Below are 17,457 nucleotides of genomic sequence, written 5' to 3' on the forward strand. Positions count from 1 at the left end.
GAGTGGGGTGGTGAACTGCCACATACTTTTAAACAATCAGATTTCATGAGAACTCACTATCGCAAGAACAGCATGGGAGAAACCACCCCCATGATCCAATCACCTCCCACCAAGTCCCTCCTTTGACATGTGTGGATTACAGTTCAAGATGAGATTTGGGTGGGGACACAGAGCCAAACCAGATCACTCCTCTTTATCCTTGACAATCTTTCTTGTTCTGAAATATACTTTGTCTGCAATTCATTTGGCTACACAAGCTTTCTTTTGATTAATTCGTGTTTGTATGGTATATTTTTCTCCATTGTTTTATTTTTTTCCTCTTTAAATCTTTGCTTAGCAGGCTTCTTGTGGACTGAATATAGCTTGATCTTGCTTTTTTTTTTGAGACGGGTTCTCACTCTGTCACCCTGGTTGGAGTACAGTAGCAAGATCATGGCTCATTGCAGCCTTGACCTCCTGGGTTCAATTGATCCTCCCACTTCAATGTCCTAAGTAGCTGGACTTACAGGCACATGCCACCATGCCCAGCTATGTTTTGTATTTTTGTAGAGAAAAGGTTTCACCATGTTGCCCAGAGTAGTCTTGGGCTCCTGGGCCCAAGCGATCCTTCTGCCTCAGCCTCCCAAAGTGCTGGGATTACAGGTGTGAGCCATTACACCCGGCCTGGTCTTGCTTTTTTTTTCCCCCCAGTCTGACAATCTGTTTTTTAACTGGTAAGACTATTTACATTTAAAGTGATTATTAGTATAATTAGATGAAAACCTACCGTCTTGCTAGCTCTTCTCTATTTGTTGCATTTGTTGTTTCTTTTTTTATTTTTTGAGACAAGGTCTCTCTCTCTCTACCCAGGCTGGAGTACAGTGGCATAATTATGGTTCACTGTAGCCTGGACCTCCCGGGCTCAAGTGATTCTCCCACCTCGGTTTCGCCAGTAGCTGGTACTACAGGTGCACACCACCATGCCTGGTGAATTTTTAAATTTTTTGTAGATATGGGGTCTCACTATGTTGCCCAGGCTGGTCTCAAACTCGAGCTCAAGCAATCCTCCTACCTCTTGAGTAGCTGGGACTATAGATGTGTGCCACCATGCCTAGCTAATTTTTCTATTTTTTGTAGAGAAGAGGTCTTGCCATGTTGCCTAGCCTGGTCTTAAACTTCTGAACTGAAGTAATTCTGCTGCCACAGCCTCCTGAGTAGCTGGGACTATAGATAGGCATGCGCCTGTGTGGTTTTTTTCCTACTGCCTCCTTTGGTGTGATTTTTTTTTTTTTAATTCTGTTTTACTTTATTGACTTATCACTTAGATTTCTTTAAAAAGGTTTTTAGTGGTTGCCTTTTTGTTTACATTATACATTTTAAAATAACCTGAGTTTTTTAGGTGTTTTGCCACTTTGCATTTAGTTAAAGTATGGTTATAGTGTGTTCCCAGTTCTTCCCTCTTTTCCCTTGTGCCGTTGTTGTTAAGTGTTTTACTTTTACCTGTGTGGTACTTATCCAATACATTGTTACTGCTTTAAGCAGTTATCTTTTAGAGCAGTGAAAAATAAAAAAATTATACTTTACCTTCATTTATTCTTCATTTTGTAGATTCAAGCTTCTCACTTTTATATATTTTTCTGCCTGAAGGACTTCTGTTAATATTTCTTATAGGATGGGTCTCCTGGCAGTGAATTTTTTATTTTTGCTTGTCTGGAGGAAAGCTTTTATTTTGTACATATGAAGGATATTTTCACTGGATGTAGAATACTGGATGGGCAGTTTTCTTTTCAGCACTTTAAAGTTGTCACTCCACTGTCTTACAAAGTTTCTGATGGTAAATTTATTGTAATCTTATATCCTTATTCCTCTGTATGTAACATATTTTCCCCTCTTTGACTGCCTTCAAGAAACTTTGGCTTTCAGCAGTTTGAATATGATATGCCTAGATATCCTTTTTTTTTTTTTGAGACAGAGTCTCACTCTGTCGCCCAGGCTAGAGTGCATTGGCGCGATCTCAGCTCACTGCATCCTCTGCCTCCCAGGTTCAAGTGATTCTCCTGTCTCAGCCTCCTGAGTAGCTGGGATTACAGGCACGCACCACCACGCCTGGCTAATTTTTGTATTTTTAGTAGAGACAGGGTTTCACCCTGTTGGTCAGGCTGGTCTCAAACCCCTGATCTTGTGATCTGCCCGCCTCTGCCTCCCAAAGTGCTGGATTACAGGCATGAGCCACGGTGCCCAGCCCCCTTTTTTGGTATTGTTTGGCATTTTCAGTTTCTTTTTCTTTTATTTTTTGAGACAGGGTCTTGCCCTGTCATCCAGGCTGGAATGCAGTGGCACGCTCAAGGCTCTTTGCAGCCTCGACCTCCAGGGCCCAAGCAGTCCTCCTACCTCAGCTTCTCAAGTAGCTGGGACCACAGGCATGTGCCATCATTCCCGGCTGATTTTTTAGTTTATTCTTAGGGATGAGGTCTCCCTATGCTGCCCAGGCTGGTCTCCTGGGCTCAAGCCATCCTCCCGCCTCAGCCTTCCAAAGTGCTGGGATTATAGGCATGAGGCACAATGCCCAGCCTGTTTTCAGACTTCCTTATTGTTACTCTGTAGTTTAGTGTCTTATCACTAATTTTGGTAAGTTCTTGGCCATTCAAATGTTTCTTCTCTGTTGTCTCTTTTTCTGGACTTCTCCCACAGCTGTTGTATGTTCTCCAGGTGGGAAAATCTCTTTCCCCTTTATATTTCAGTTTGGGTAGTTTCTACTAGCCTATTTTCAGGTTTACTGATTCTTTTTTCAGCTGTTTCAAATCTACTTGATAAGCCTCTCAAAGGCATTTGTCATTACTATGTCTTTATTTCTAATTTGGTTTCCACTTGATTTTTTATAATTTTCATTTCTCTCTGTGAAATTACCTGTCTGATCTCATATGTTGTCTACCTCTTCCATTAGAGTTTTTACTATATTAATTATGTTTTAAATTTACTGTCTCATAGTTCCAAAATTTATGTCATACATGGGTCTGGCTCTGATAATTGCTTTGTCCCTTTGAGCTGTGTTTTTATTACTGCCTTTGCCATGCTTCATAATTTTTGTTTAAAGCTGAATGTGCTGTATATGGCAGGAGATACTGAGGTATATACTTGATATGCTTATTGAAGACTGCTAGTTTCCTGCAAGTCCTTTAGGGTGGAGATTTATGTTAATCTGTTCAGGCATTGGGCTGTGTTTGATGTTTATTATTGCTATGGTTACTGGAGTTGACATTTGTTGTTGCCATGGGAACTAGAGGCTTCAGATTTTCCCGGTAATACCTTGTTTTTGTCTTCCTGCTTGGCTTTGGGTTTTTCCTTTGTGCTGTTTCTCCGTGAGAGTCTGAGTCTTGCAGCTCTCTCAGGTGTATTACATTGTTTTTACTCAAAGCCTGTGAGTTAGTGGAGGGTGAGGGGAGTTCTGTGATGTTCTGGTTAAGCCTCAGATTTATGCAGATAGTAGAACCTGGGTCTTGGGGGTGTGGCCTTCACAAGACCATTCCCTTCTTTTCCCCAGCTGCTATGGGGTTTCAGTAGTATCCTCAAGCTAAGGTTTTTTCCAGCTCTTTCTGCCTGCATTAAGGCTATTGCTGTTTTAGAGAAACAGTGAAGATGGATATGGGTGAAAAGTGGGTGTCGGCCTCCTTTCCTTCCTCCAGCTGTAGTGGGATTCCACTAGAAATTGCTCCTTGCTGATTAAGCCTTTTTTTCCACAGGGAGTTAAGGGAAATAGGCTGGTTTGGTATTGTTGCTTGCTCTTGCCTCATTAGCTCCACAGGAGTGGAGATGGAGGAGCTTTCTCTACTTCCTCCCTGCTTCCCCCTGCATTAGAGAGCCTTTTGAGGTTCCTGGAGGGAAAAGCCCATAAGAGAATGGGCACTCTCCTATGATTGCAGCCCTCGAGGACTTCACACTCTGATTCTAACCTACATTCAGTCTTCAGCAGTTTGTCAGAATTTTTGGTTTAATCTTCCTGTCTGCACTGGGATTCTTCCACGCTCTTGGGACTGTTTCCTTTGGTCAGAGACAAGGCTTTTAGGTGCCTGTCTAGCCTTAGCTGTTGCTCCATAAATGTTGTATTGCCTGGAGGCTGGGATAGCAGTAAACAAAAAAGAAAAGGAGGAAAAAGTGATTTCCTCCCAGCTCTTTTTGAACCTCAGGAATCCACATTGTGGTCAGAGAATATACTGTGTATTATTTCAGTTTTTTTTAAATTTGTGACACTTGCCTTAGGGCTCAACATATGTTCAATTTTTGTAGATGATCTCTTTCTGCTTGAAAGAGTATCTATTTTGCAATTATTGGGTGCTGTGTCATATTAATGTCTTATTTAGGTCCAGTTTGTTCATGCTATTCAAATCTATATTTCTACCCTCTCCCTTTATTTGAGTCATTTGTTCTATCACCTACTGAGAAGAATACAAAATTTATTATGATTATGGATTTTTTCTCCCACTTCTCTTTATAATTCTGTTAAGTTTTGCTTTATGTATTTGGAGGCTATGTTATTACATGCATACAAATTTAAAATTGTTGCATCTTCCTGATAAATTATACCTTTATAGGTATTAATGCTTTTGTATATTGAAGTCTACTTTGAATAGAATTAATACAGCTAGAGCAGCTGTGTTTCAGTTTGTTAGTATGACTTTTTCCCATACTTTGAATTAATTTCTGTAATTTTAAGTGTGATTCTTGATTACTTTTTTTTTTAAATATTAATTTTTGTCGTCTGGTCCAATTACATTTAATGTAATTACTGAGTTATTTGAATTTATGTTTGACATCTTATATTTTGCTTCTTAAATATGTTTCATTTGTTCTGTAATCTTGTTTTCTCTTCTTTTTTTGGATTTGAATATTTTAATTCTTTCTCCTTTCTATTTAGTGTGTGTGTTTTCCCTCTGGAGTAACATTAGTTACCAGTTACCTGTCCACCATTCCAGAATGAAATAGTCTGTGCATATGCAGTATGTATTCACTCCTTTAAAAGTAGTAGCATGATATATACATGGTTCTGCACTTTGGATTTTTTAAATAAATACACTTTTTAAAAACATATTGCAGATTGTTTGCCGCTTTTACACTCTTGGACAGTTCAAGAACCTTGGAACCCTGTGACTTCCAAGTATATGCCCTGATTATGTATTTTTATTCTTTATAGAAACCTCATCACATGTTATTATTTAATAATTAAATGTTGTTTGATATATCTCTCTGGATTCTAAAACAGAGTGTCTGTCTCCTTGGTGATGGGTTGCTGGGTGGGGCTAGTTCAGCTAGATAATTATTTAGGAAAAACTAAGCATATGCTAATAGATGGAAAAAGCCTGTCATTAAAATATATATATATATATGAAAGAATGAGAGAAACTGTGACTGATTTTTTTTAAATTATGTTTGGAAAAGAAAAACTTATTGACAGCATGAAAACACAGTCATGAATAGGAAACAGTGGTCATAATAAGATCTTCACTAAGGACCTTAGGAAAAAGGGTTTCAAGAGGATCAAAGGAAAGAGAGAGAAGCTTTCTTGGGTAGTTAAAACGTTTCCATTTTATTGTGGCATAAATGAGGTGCAAAAGAAAGGAAAACTGAAATTTCATAGTTGTAACATCTTCGGCCAGGGTAGTGAGACAGTAGAGAAATATTTAAGCAGGTCTAAAGGCATAAGGGACATCTTACCAAGACTGGATGCAAGGAAATAGCTCTCACAACCGTCTAGAGGGAGCCCATAGGATTTGCTAAAAGGCAATAAATTTCTCTGGGGCTAAATGAAGTATGGATGACATTTAATTGTTGAAATAAGATGCAGGAGGATGAATTGGATGATTGTACTCTTAATACATTTCCAGCTGAGAGCTATAAATACTCGTTTTATCAGATGCTTTTTAAGCGTCTGTCACAATGGTATGAGGAATTCCTGTTGACTCTTCAGTACTTGTGCGCTCATTCCTTTCCATTTACTTTTTCATGACCCATTCCCAGCCATACCAATGGGCTCAGCTCTTCCTTTTCATCTTTTTCTAAATTATTATAAGTTCCTTACCTAATTTCTCTGATTATCATCTTTCCCTCCTCTCATGCATCTTACATGATCATTAGGCCTAAAATATGTCTTATATCCTGGAAATCCTATAGTGGCTCTTTATTTTCTGTTATATCAAGTCAAAATTTTAGTCAGTAGACCTGTTTTGGCCTTAGGTTTTTCAACTGTAAATTGGTTGGTTTCAACAACCCCCTTATCTTGTGGGTTGTTGTGAGGATTAGAGATAATATTCACTTAAGTGCAGTTTAATGCAATTTAATATAAATACTCAATAATTACCTAACATTTGAAGCCCTCTTTAACTTCCCAGCCTTACCCATTTAATATTATTTCCCCTATTCAGAAATGTGTATCCACCAGTATGGTCCATCTGACCTCTTTACAGTATGCCCAAACATACTGTGTTTACTGCCTGCTGGCTGAAGGTATTGGCCCACATCTTTCTGCTTATTCATCCATCTTCTCATCTTTCAGAGCTCAGTAAAAGCTGCTGCTTTTTTCATCAGGCTTTCCCAAACAAATCCAATTCTAACTGATCTTCTTGACTTCTAATGGTAATTGCAGTCTTTCTTACACACTTCACCACTTGTGTAGTTTTGTGCTGTTTTCTGTATGTTTCATGTATGGACATCTTATTTTCTGTCCTAGATTAATTCCTTGAGGGCAGGGTCATATGCTTTATTTGGTCTGTATAATGCTAGGTACATGGCAGATGTCTCAAAAATACTTGTCTAATTAAATTGCTTCTCTGGTAATACCTGTCAGAAGCAAGTTTTCCAGGAAAAATTTAATTTTGGTGCTTCCATTTCCCAGTTGTACATGGTGGCTCTGGTTTGTAATTTAAAAAAATTTAGTGAATACGGAAGGTTAGCCAAAAAATAAAAATAAATAGAAATAATAAAACCCTTTTTTTTTTTTGGTAGAGACATGGGGTCTTGCTGTGTTGCCCAAGCTGGTCTTTGAACTCCTGGCCTCAAATGAGCCTTCTTGCCTTGGCCTCCCAAAGTGCTGGGATTACAGGTGTGAGTCACTCCGCATTGCCAAAATATGTTTTGTTCTTCTTGTTGTTTTAAAATTGAGACAGGGTCTCGCTTTTGCTCCCAGGCTAGAGGGCAGTGGTGCAACCATAGCTCACTGTAACCTCCAGCTCCTGGGCTCAAGACATCCTCTTGCCTCAATCTCCCAAGTAGCTGGGACTACAGGTGTGCACTACCATGCCTGGCTAATCTTTAAAAATTGTTTTAGAGATGGGGTGTCACTGTTGCCCAGGCTGATCTCAAATTCCTGGGCTCAGATGATCCTGCCTCGGAGTGCTGGGATTACAGGCATGAGCCATCATGCCTGGCCTAAGATAGGATTTTTAGAATTGCCTTTGAATAGAGAATGGCAGATACAGAATAGGAAACTACTTGAAAAAAAAATTTACTTATAAAATTGTGGTGTTTTCATGTACCTGTTTTATATTTCATGTTACTTTAAGATTAGAATTAATGGAATATCCATTTCTTATTCAGTATGATAGTGTTAAAATATTTATTGCTTCTTAAAATATTTGCCACTTTATCTTTTTTAAGTGCTAAGTTAATATTTTTTCCAGAATACTTTCTTTCTTAATTATAATTATTCTTGATTATACTTTCAAAAAATTAGAAAATACTGAAAAGTACTAGAAAAAAACCCTACTTATACCAGTGAGAGATGAGGGCTATTAACACTTTGTTGGATATACTTTCAGTTGTTTTCTGCATATCTATAAAAGGTAAGTTTCCCCATCTAAGTTTCTAACCTTGTAATTCTTAATGTTTGCTTTTCAGCTTTTCCTAAAAGGATTGTACACCTTAGAAGTGCTTAAGGAAGAGTGATGAAGGCAAGTATCCAACGCTTTGTTGTAGTCAGTGAAATTTAACTTGGTTCATGTCCAAACCAAAAAGCTTTGGTCACCATATTTATCAAAAAACTAAAAAATTGGAAAGAAAAACTTAAGGGAAAAAAAGACAAGGCAATTTGTATATAATTTGCTATGATTTTGTGGAGCACCCTCCTAAATGGATCCTTTTTTTAAAAATCCTCCTTCATGGATTTTAAAAACATAATTTTTTCACTTATTTCTGATACTAATTTAGAACAACTTGTTTTCTGAGTGTGAGCTAATGGCATATTACGTCTTCAGTAAAATTGTGCTAGAAAAGTTAATTGTTGAAAATTCTGAGAACTTACCAAATTATTTGAAATGCCTGGCTGGTAGGTGGCTGCGTTTTTTGTCCCCCTTTCTCACCGTTTGCTCCTTCTGCCTCTCCCCTTTCACTCCTTCGACCTCTCCCCTTTTTCCTGTGTCCTTTTGCTCCTTTTTCTCTTTCTCTGTCTGGTTTACTTATAATAACTTTACTTTTCAGAGAAGCTGAGTGAATAAAGAGTAGCCAGCATTTCCTTCTTACCAAAAAGCATTTGATAGGCTTATGCAGTTAAACTCTTTTGTGTTAAACCAGGGATCTAAAATTAGTTAATTGGGTGGGGCGCGGTGACTCATGCCCATAATCCTAGCACTTTGGGAGGCTGAGGAGGGTGGATCACTTGAGGTCAGGAGTTCAAGACCAGCCTGGTCAACATGGTGAAACCCCATGTTTTTACTAAAAATACAAAAATTAGCCAGGTGTGGTGGTGGGCGCCTGTAATCCCAGCTACTTGAGAGGCAGAGGCAGGAGAATTGCTTGAACCCAGAAGGCAGAGGTTGCAGTGAGCTGAGATTGTGCCACTGCACTCCAGCCTAGGTGGCAGGGGGAGACCCTGTCTCTAAATAAATAAATAGTTAATTGGGGAGTTTTATAAACTGAGCAACAGTTATTATTCATATTCGTTTGAGCTTCTGTAAGACATACGGAAGAAAAGAAGGGTATCCCTATACAACTTTGAGATTATTGAATTTCTTTTGTGCTTGCATTCTTACTGTCAGCAATTTTATAGAGTTAATTATTGCAGCATCACTATTGTTGGTATTTTTACCACAGCATTTGACCTTGGTGGCTTTAAAGATTTTCTATTGGCCTGCAGAAAATTTTAGCAGCCTTCAAAACCTTAACTAGTTTGTTAGTGCTGCTGTTATGCAGATGTTAGCTACAAGTGTAAGTACCATATTACATTTTATAATCAGTACAGTAGATTGTTTTTCAACATTATTACCTTAAAACTTGATGTTTAAAGCTCAATTTAGGTTTCTTTAGGGCTACATGCTAAGTGAGGCTGTGTGCTGGTATGAATTAAGGTAAGTTTTGCCTTTGAAAATCCAAGAATTTATTACTGTTTTGTTGCTTATTCTTTGCAGCTGCGAAGATAGTCTTGGAATGGAAATTAACACCTTACTGCCAGCTTTTCCCAGGAAATGCTAACATTTCCTTGTAAACAATCATCATTTTGAATTATTTGAAAATAAATGATTTGGCCGGGTGCAGTGGCTCACACCTGTAATCTCAGCACTATGGGAGGCTGAGGCGGTTGGATCACTTGAGGTCAGGAATTTGAGACTAGCCTGGCCAACATGGTGAAACCGTACCTCTCTAAAAATGCAAAAATTAGCTGTGCATGGTGGCACGCGCCTGTAATCCCAGCTACTCTGGAGGCTGAGGCAGGAGAATTGCCTGAACCCAGGAGGCAGAGGCTGCAGTGAGCCGAGATTGTGCCACTGCGCTCCAGCCTGGGTGAAAGAGCAACACTCCGTCTCAGAAAAACAAAAACAAAAATAAATTGTTTTACAAATGCTTGTGAAATCTCAAATGAATTTACTGACATTCAAAATGTACCACATTCTCTATTTTTTAAATAGGCAGCAACCAGATGGCCAGTTGATTAGTTTATAATAGTGCCCAAATAAGTAGATTTGCTGAGTAATAAATTCCTAGTACCTTTGCATATGAGACAAGTAGAATGATCCTCAGCTAACCTTGACATCATTCCTTTATTCTTGCTGTCTTTTAATCTCATGGGATAAACATATTTTATACATTTTACTTCCAACAACAACAACAAAAATCAGTTCTATTAGCTAATAATGTGCAAATAGAGGAAAAAGTAAACTACTTTTTCAGTACTGTTCTGCTGCTTTCACACCCTCCCATCTTCTCAGGATCTAAGTAGCCCAGTGCAAGAAGAGATGAGTTGATATACACTGATAGGGGATTATTTTGGTTACATTAGCCCTTTTCCTCTGAGGAACTCAATTCTTTCAGTAACTATTAGCCAGCAAGACAAACTCATGAGGAATGGTGAGATAATTACTATTATTTAAAAAAATCAGAGTAACATTGTATTATGTGTTTATTTCATGTTTGGTTAGAAGGGGATAATTAAATATATACACTATTGCAAAATTTTTGCCCACAAGGAGCCCCAGAAAACCACACTAGAGGCCAGGACAGTCATTGATCTAATAAGGGCAAGGGTTTCTTTCTTGGCTCTCCCAAAGGGAAAGAGATGAACAAAAGCAATGCACAATCAGGAAAAGGGTAACAGGCCACAGTGGGATGGCTAGATTTCAGTGGAGCCACAAAGAATTTGGGTGAAAGGCAATGAAACTTCCATTCTCATGGTTGTTATTCATTTGCCTAGTTTAGGAACAAACAAATTTGTGGCATTTAGAAAGTAGGAAGGTACTAGAGAGAGACAAATGTCTTTATCCCTGTCTCCCTGTTTATGCTCCTCAGTTATGAAGAGGTTAGGCAATGGAATCACAGGCATGAAAGAATATGGACAGTGGAGCCACAATGACAGTGCCCATATAATATTTGAAAAAAGTCTTCTGAGAGTAGTCATCAGGAACAAAACGTTAGTGAGTTTGCATTCCCGTTCCACTAAACTCTAGTAGCCTTGAGTTCACAGGGAACTCTTTTATTCAGCTAATTTATGGCATTCTAGATTGCCACTTGGTGACAGCAAGTCCACATATTCCCAGAACAGGAGCACCATGGTGCTTAATTGGTAGTGGCTTAAATTGTTGAAAGTACTTGGTAATGTAGGGAGTTTTAAAGTTCTTTAAACAAAAAGTTGAAGAAAAACATGGAAATAACCTCCTACATCATATTTTGCATCCTCTAGCAGCTTCTGTGCATGTTTATAATTTTGTCATATATTTGCACAAATGCAGTACAAAAATAAACACTTTCTGTTAGGAAAAATCTCACCATCTCCCATCCCCCCTCCTTTTTTTTTTTTTTTTTTGCACGTGATTTTAGTAACCATGGCAGTTGCGTTGATTTTACATCTCTTAGTTTCAGCTTCCTTTTAATTTCTTGCATTTAATACTGGTATATGGTTGCTGTTTGACCTTTCTTTTTCTCTACTTTTCTATCGTACCCAGTTACTTTGCTTTTGAGTTTGTATGGATATATGGGAAGCTTCTGTCAGGGATGACACTATAGAGAAAGGGATTTCTTTGAATCTCCTTTCTTGATAGCTGGTACTGAGCAAAGCTCTGGTCTCTGATTCTGATTCTGTCTGAACCATTCACTCATATGGTGCCAGAAAGGTCATTTGTGCTTCAGCAGAGAATTCAATTTACAGGATTTTTATTTCCATTCTCTTCTCAAAAGAGCAAACCTGTCATCTCTAGTTACCAGTGAACTTGATGAATATGAATGGTAACACAGATTCTGTTTTCCATTAAAATCCACATATAGTTAGATTGGGATATCCATTTCTCACTGTTGTTCTTTGATTATACTGAGTTTCGGCCTGTGAATAATTAACCATGGTTATGAATGAGAGGGATTAAATTGCCTCAGCTAGAGTAAACCTATTGGATGGTCTGTTCTCTTGATTTCCCAAGCAATGGCTGTTCTGTCAACTACCATTATAGTGTCCATTCCAAGATGGCTCCTCTAATATCTAATTCTGTATATATTGAATCTTTTAGGGATTTTTGTTTTTGAACATTGTTTTAATTTCCTATGGACTTGTTTTGGGCTTTTTCTCTCATTCTAAAAAATAATCATTACCCACTATCTAGAAAACTGTCTTTTAATCTTCTGATTAAAGATTGCTTAATGATAGTGCCTATTTGTTGGCCAGTAGCATGTTTTTCTTTGTTTTAACACTGGAGTTTCTGCATGGATTTATAATATAAGGTTTTTGTTTTTTTGTTTGTTTGTTTGTTTGTTTTAACATTAGATAGGCATGAAGCCTTCGTCTCACAGCTGCATGCATAGTCACTGTTGAAGCAAATGCCTACCTAATTTGACACTCTCGGTGTGTTTAAAAAATTTTTTTGAGTTTGCAAATAAGTATATTAAGTCTACTGATGGAGCCTTCGGGCAGTGAACAATTATTTGAGGACCCTGATCCTGGAGGCAAATCCCAAGATGCAGAGGCCAGAAAGCAGACAGAATCAGAACAAAAATTGTCTAAAATGACCCACAATGCTTTGGAGAACATTAACGTGATTGGCCAAGGCTTGAAGCATCTCTTCCAGCACCAGCGCAGGAGGTCGTCAGTGTCTCCACATGATGTGCAGCAAATTCAGGCAGATCCAGAACCTGAAATGGATCTGGAAAGCCAGAACTCATGTGCTGAGATTGATGGTGTCCCCACCCACCCCACAGCTCTGAATCGTGTCCTGCAGCAGATTCGAGTGCCACCCAAGATGAAGAGAGGGACAAGCTTGCATAGTAGGCGGGGCAAGCCAGAGGCCCCAAAGGGAAGTCCCCAAATCAACAGGAAGTCTGGTCAGGAGATGACAGCTGTTATGCAGTCAGGCCGACCCAGGTCTTCATCCACAACTGATGCCCCTACCAGCTCTGCTATGATGGAAATAGCTTGTGCTGCTGCTGCTGCTGCTGCTGCATGTCTACCGGGAGAGGAGGGAACTGCGGAGCGGGTAAGTTTGTTACATTTTGTTTTTCTGTTAACTTACTGTTTTTCATACCAAGGACTCTCCAGACTTTCCTTTGGTAACTAAAAAGGTATCTCAGCAAATACCTTAAGTTGTGGTAAGAGCATTTTTCCCCTTTTCAAATGGGTAAATAATAATTATAGCTAATGAATGAATGTTTAGAATTATATTCCTATTTCCTTCCTAACATATTGCTATATTTTATTTTATCCTTTCGTTAAAACCTTAAGTATATTTCATGTATTCTTTCTGTATATTTAAAAGGGTCAGTTTTATGGTAGAGCAGTTAAGATGCTTTGTTTCTTACTGTTTTGATTTTGCACATGGAAATGGCTTTCTTACATTAATGAATGTAGTGAATAAAGTTCTAGAATCTGAGTTTGTCTGTGCTTACCATGGAAGTACACTAAGTTGGTTGTAATTTTCATATACTTTGTAGTACATCAGCAGCATTCATTATACATTTTGCATGCCACAGTACAGCATATACATTATTATAGTGTACTATTAATAAACAGATTGTTTTGGGTTTACCCAAAACCAGGCGTATTAAATCTAGGATAAACTTTTTCCATATAACTCAGTTATGGTTAGTTGAGGCACATAGAAGAAATAGTCCTGCTAGGGTTTGAAAACTCAGGTACGCGTAGCCATGCGGGTAGTGACAATGAATGAACTTAAGTGTTACGGAGCTTGGACAAACTGAGGAGTTCCTGCTTTGTTTAACAGGGACAATGTCTTAGCTTTAGCTGATGGTTGAAATTTAGTACTGTGGGCACAGTCTTGCCAGAGCTTCTGATTTTTTTCAAGAGAAACTGGAAATCTAGATGAGAAATCTCTTGATTTTTAACAGATAGGCAAGTCACACTGAACACATTTGTGGGCTAAGTCTGCCTTGTAAGTTACCATTCAACTATCTTTCAGCATTACTTTTGTGTATTCCTTAAGGTTTTTATTTGATCATTTTCATTCTGTGTCTGCTTGTGGCACAGTTAGTTTTTTTTTTTATTGGATATTAAGTTACCTGGAAATATAAATACAGAGTCTAGAACCTTAAACTTTTCCTAAGGTTTTTTTTTATTGGATATTAAGTTACCTGGAAATATAAATACAGAGTCTAGAACCTTAAACTTTTCCTAAGGTTTTTTTTTTATTGGATATTAAGTTACCTGGAAATATAAATATTGAGTCTAGAACTTTAAACCTTTCCTACCTAAATATGATATTTAAAACATATAGATAATGGACAGTAAATCACTTTAAACCTGTCAAAATAATTATGTGAATTAAAATTTAAAAAATTTAAGTGAGGAAAAGTACCATATATTTATGTGTATATTCATTTTATTTTTTTTGGAGACAGGGTCTTACTCTGTCACCTAGGCTGGGGTGCAGTGGTGCGATCGTGGCTCGCTGCAGCCTTAACCTCCCCAGACTCAGGTGATCATCCCACCTCAGCCTCATGAGTAGCTGGGACTACAGGCACATGCCAGCATGTCTGGCCAATTTTTTTTTTTTTTTGTAGAGAGGAGATTTTGCTGTGTTGCCCATGCTGGTCTCAAACTCCTGAGTTCAAGTGATCCATCCACCTCAGCCTTCCAAAGTGCTGAGATTACAGGCGTGAGCCACCGTGTCCAGCCTATATTAGTTATCTTTGAAATAAAAAGAATATTTGGTCACTGATTATTACCCAAACTAGTTGGCAGTAAAGATTGACAGTGCAGCTATGTACCTTGTCTTAATCTTTAGCCTTTATCAGAGAACATTAAAGAATTTACTGCTAGTGATTCTGGGATTATAGACTTTTATGTTAAAAAGAAAAAGTGTAAGTAAAGCAGATTTTATTGGAAAACTTCAAGAGAAAGAGGGCTAAGTGAGAACTTTTTTCATAACATTGTTTCTTTAATGCTTTGTCAACCTTACTAGCAGATACTTAACAATAAAATCCACCAGTTTTAAGTGTACATCTTGACTAGTTTTGAAAAATGTGTAGTTTTATAATAACACAGTCATTATATAGAACATTCCCATTACCCCCAAATAATGATTTCTCATGCCCCTTGGCTGCAGTCAGTCCCTCTTACCCAACCCGTGGCCTCTGGTAGCCGCTGATCTGCTTTCTATTGCTATAGTTTTGCCTTTTCTAGAATTTCCTTAAAAATTAGATCATGCAGTCTTTTGTGTTTGACTTCTTTCATTTAGTGTAATACTTTTCAACTGTTGTTGATTCAACCGTTGTTGAATGTGTCGATAGTTTGTTCCTTTTTATTGCTGCACTCCAGGCTGGGAAACAAAGCGAGACCCTGTCTCAACCCCCTGCCACCCCCTCACCAAAAAAGATAGATGTAAACTTTGGAGCTTCTAAAGGGAAAGTTTGGAAGTTATGGATTCAGGTTCTCTATTAAGGTTAATATCACTTCAGAGCTCACTATATCATTTTCTTATTTATAGCCAGATTTAGGAAAAGCAGTGTATATTAGGCTGCAATGAGGGAAGCTTTTTGGATCACTTATAGTATGGGCAGAAGGAAAGGGAAATTTTTGTAATGCCTGGCTGTACCTGAAAGATAGAGAAAAGTGGAAGAAGTTTGAGGGAGATGTATGTGTTCAAATAAAAAGATTTCTAAGTTTGAATTAGTTGAACTATAAGCAAAACTAGTAAGGCAGGTGTACTGTTCTCCCAGTGGGGAAGAAATGAAGTGGGGAAAAGGATAATTCATGTTGTTGACCACCAGGTGGTGTCCTAGGCGAGGATTGGTAGGTGGAAGTGAGGGGATGGATGCCTGACAGGACATTGATTAACCCCGGGGTGATAATTTAATTAGTACAGGAAGTCATTAGGATATAGGCTAGCTTGAGCACAGTGACTATTAAATAGTGATAGCGCTCTTATAAATATTGAGCTGAATTGATAGCTGTGGAAGTGGAATGGACAATAGAAGAACAAGGTAGGATTTGATAACAGTGTTAGAATAAAAAATTTTAAAATCTGAAGTTTGCATGGGAGAATCAGAAAATATTGTCCATTTCCACTAAGCAGTTGAAAAATTGTATTTTTTAAGGAAAACCATTTAGTTTCAGTTGGGTGGCTGACACCTACTGTAAAGAGAATGTCTTATAGGCCTTTAATAATATGGAACTGGAAAAGTGGGCATAAGTTAGAGATGAAGATGTATTTTGGCTTTCTAATTGTTCTCCCTTAAAGATACTTTACATAGCAAAACTTGATTGCCAAAGCAAGTAACTTACAGGTTTATTGACCCTACCTCTGAAGGCCAGAATGTTTATGGCTACGTCCTTTCCCCCAATACTGAGTTTCCTTTAATATAAATATGTATTCATTGGCCCCAAAGATATTTTGATTATCCTTAATGATCTCATGTGGGCATCAAATATAGTTCTTGTAAGAGTAGAAGTGAAGGTACAGATAAGCTAACTGTTCCTAACCTTGGTAAATTTGTTATGCAAAGTGTAATATCATAGGGATGCTTCTTAAAGTTTGTTTTTGTTTGTTTGGTTGTTTTTTTTTTTGACACAGAGTCACGCTCTGTCACCCAGGCTGGAGTGCAGCGGCATGATCTCTGCCCACTGCAACCTCCACCTCCCAGGTTCAAGCGATTCTCCTGCCTCAGTCTCCAGAATAGCTGGGATTTCAGGCGTGCACCACCATACCCAGCTAATTTTTGTATTTTTAGTAGAGACAGGGTTTTACCATTTTGGCCACGCTGGTCTCAAACTACTGACCTCAAGTGATCCACCTGCCTCAGCCTCCCAAAGTGCTGGGATTACAGGCATGAGCCACCGCGCCCAGCCAAAGTTCGTTTGTTTGTTTTTTTAAGTCTGAGTTTCTTTCTTTCTGTTCAGAGCCTTTTATGATGAAAGCTCAACATAATGGAAAGCAGAGTTCGCTCTTTAACCTCTTTTTCCTTTGTACAACAAAATGGTCACAGGCTTTAGGGTAATCAGACTCCTAAAGGCATATAGTATGTGACCTAATTTCTGCTTTCCCCTTTTATTCATCAGAGATTTGGGTACTTTATCAATAGCTTTGAATCTTAGGAGTAGAGGAGGAGAATTTTAGTATCCAAAGTCCACTATTCTTTGGTTTATCCAGAACGCTAATATAAGGTCTTGCTTCCAAAGAGTCATAGATAGATAGAGGGATAGGCCAAGATTGTGTTTTGTGTAAGGTAATTACTAGAGCAGACTGTTTGTTTGTTTGTTTGTTTGTTTTTCAGGGGTCTCAGTACAGCATTTTTTCTCAAGAAAGGCAACTTTGGCAAGTTAGCACAATGTTGAACTAAGTCGGTGTTTGTTAAAAATTGACTTATTTTGATGTTATCATAGCCTGTGATCCTGTTGGTCAATGTGAGCAGGCTAGATTTTATTTTTGAACTTTTGTACTTCAGGGCCACAATTAATATACATTATGCGTTAATAGGTGTCTTTCACTTTGTGTATACATCGACTTTGAGAATATGTTCCTAAACAAAATTTTAAATATATAAAATGTTATTTTTGTTTTGTTT

At 38.1% G+C, this 17,457-nt stretch overlaps 1 protein-coding gene across 9 annotated transcripts in view; it reads left to right on the forward strand.

Annotated features, from left to right (window-relative positions):
- TMCC1 (transmembrane and coiled-coil domain family 1) overlaps nt 1-17,457 on the forward strand; it is a 248,589-nt gene that overhangs the window by 52,467 nt on the left and 178,665 nt on the right. For 5 of the 9 annotated variants that reach the window (XM_058437330.1, XM_058437326.1, XM_058437328.1 and 2 more), the window contains 2 exons: nt 7,867-7,923; nt 12,213-12,914. In XM_058437330.1, the coding sequence (XP_058293313.1) occupies nt 12,339-12,914 (576 nt within the window). In that variant the 5' untranslated portion in view covers nt 7,867-7,923; nt 12,213-12,338. Of the gene's footprint in view, nt 1-6,975; nt 7,073-7,866; nt 7,924-12,208; nt 12,915-17,457 lie in introns of all 9 variants that reach the window. The other 4 variants (XM_058437331.1, XM_058437329.1, XM_032149824.1 and 1 more) reach the window with 3 other exon arrangements.

The sequence above is a fragment of the Hylobates moloch genome, unplaced genomic scaffold (genome assembly GCF_009828535.3).
Source record: "Hylobates moloch isolate HMO894 unplaced genomic scaffold, HMol_V3 SCAFFOLD_4, whole genome shotgun sequence".
In the NCBI taxonomy this organism is placed as follows: domain Eukaryota; kingdom Metazoa; phylum Chordata; class Mammalia; order Primates; family Hylobatidae; genus Hylobates; species Hylobates moloch.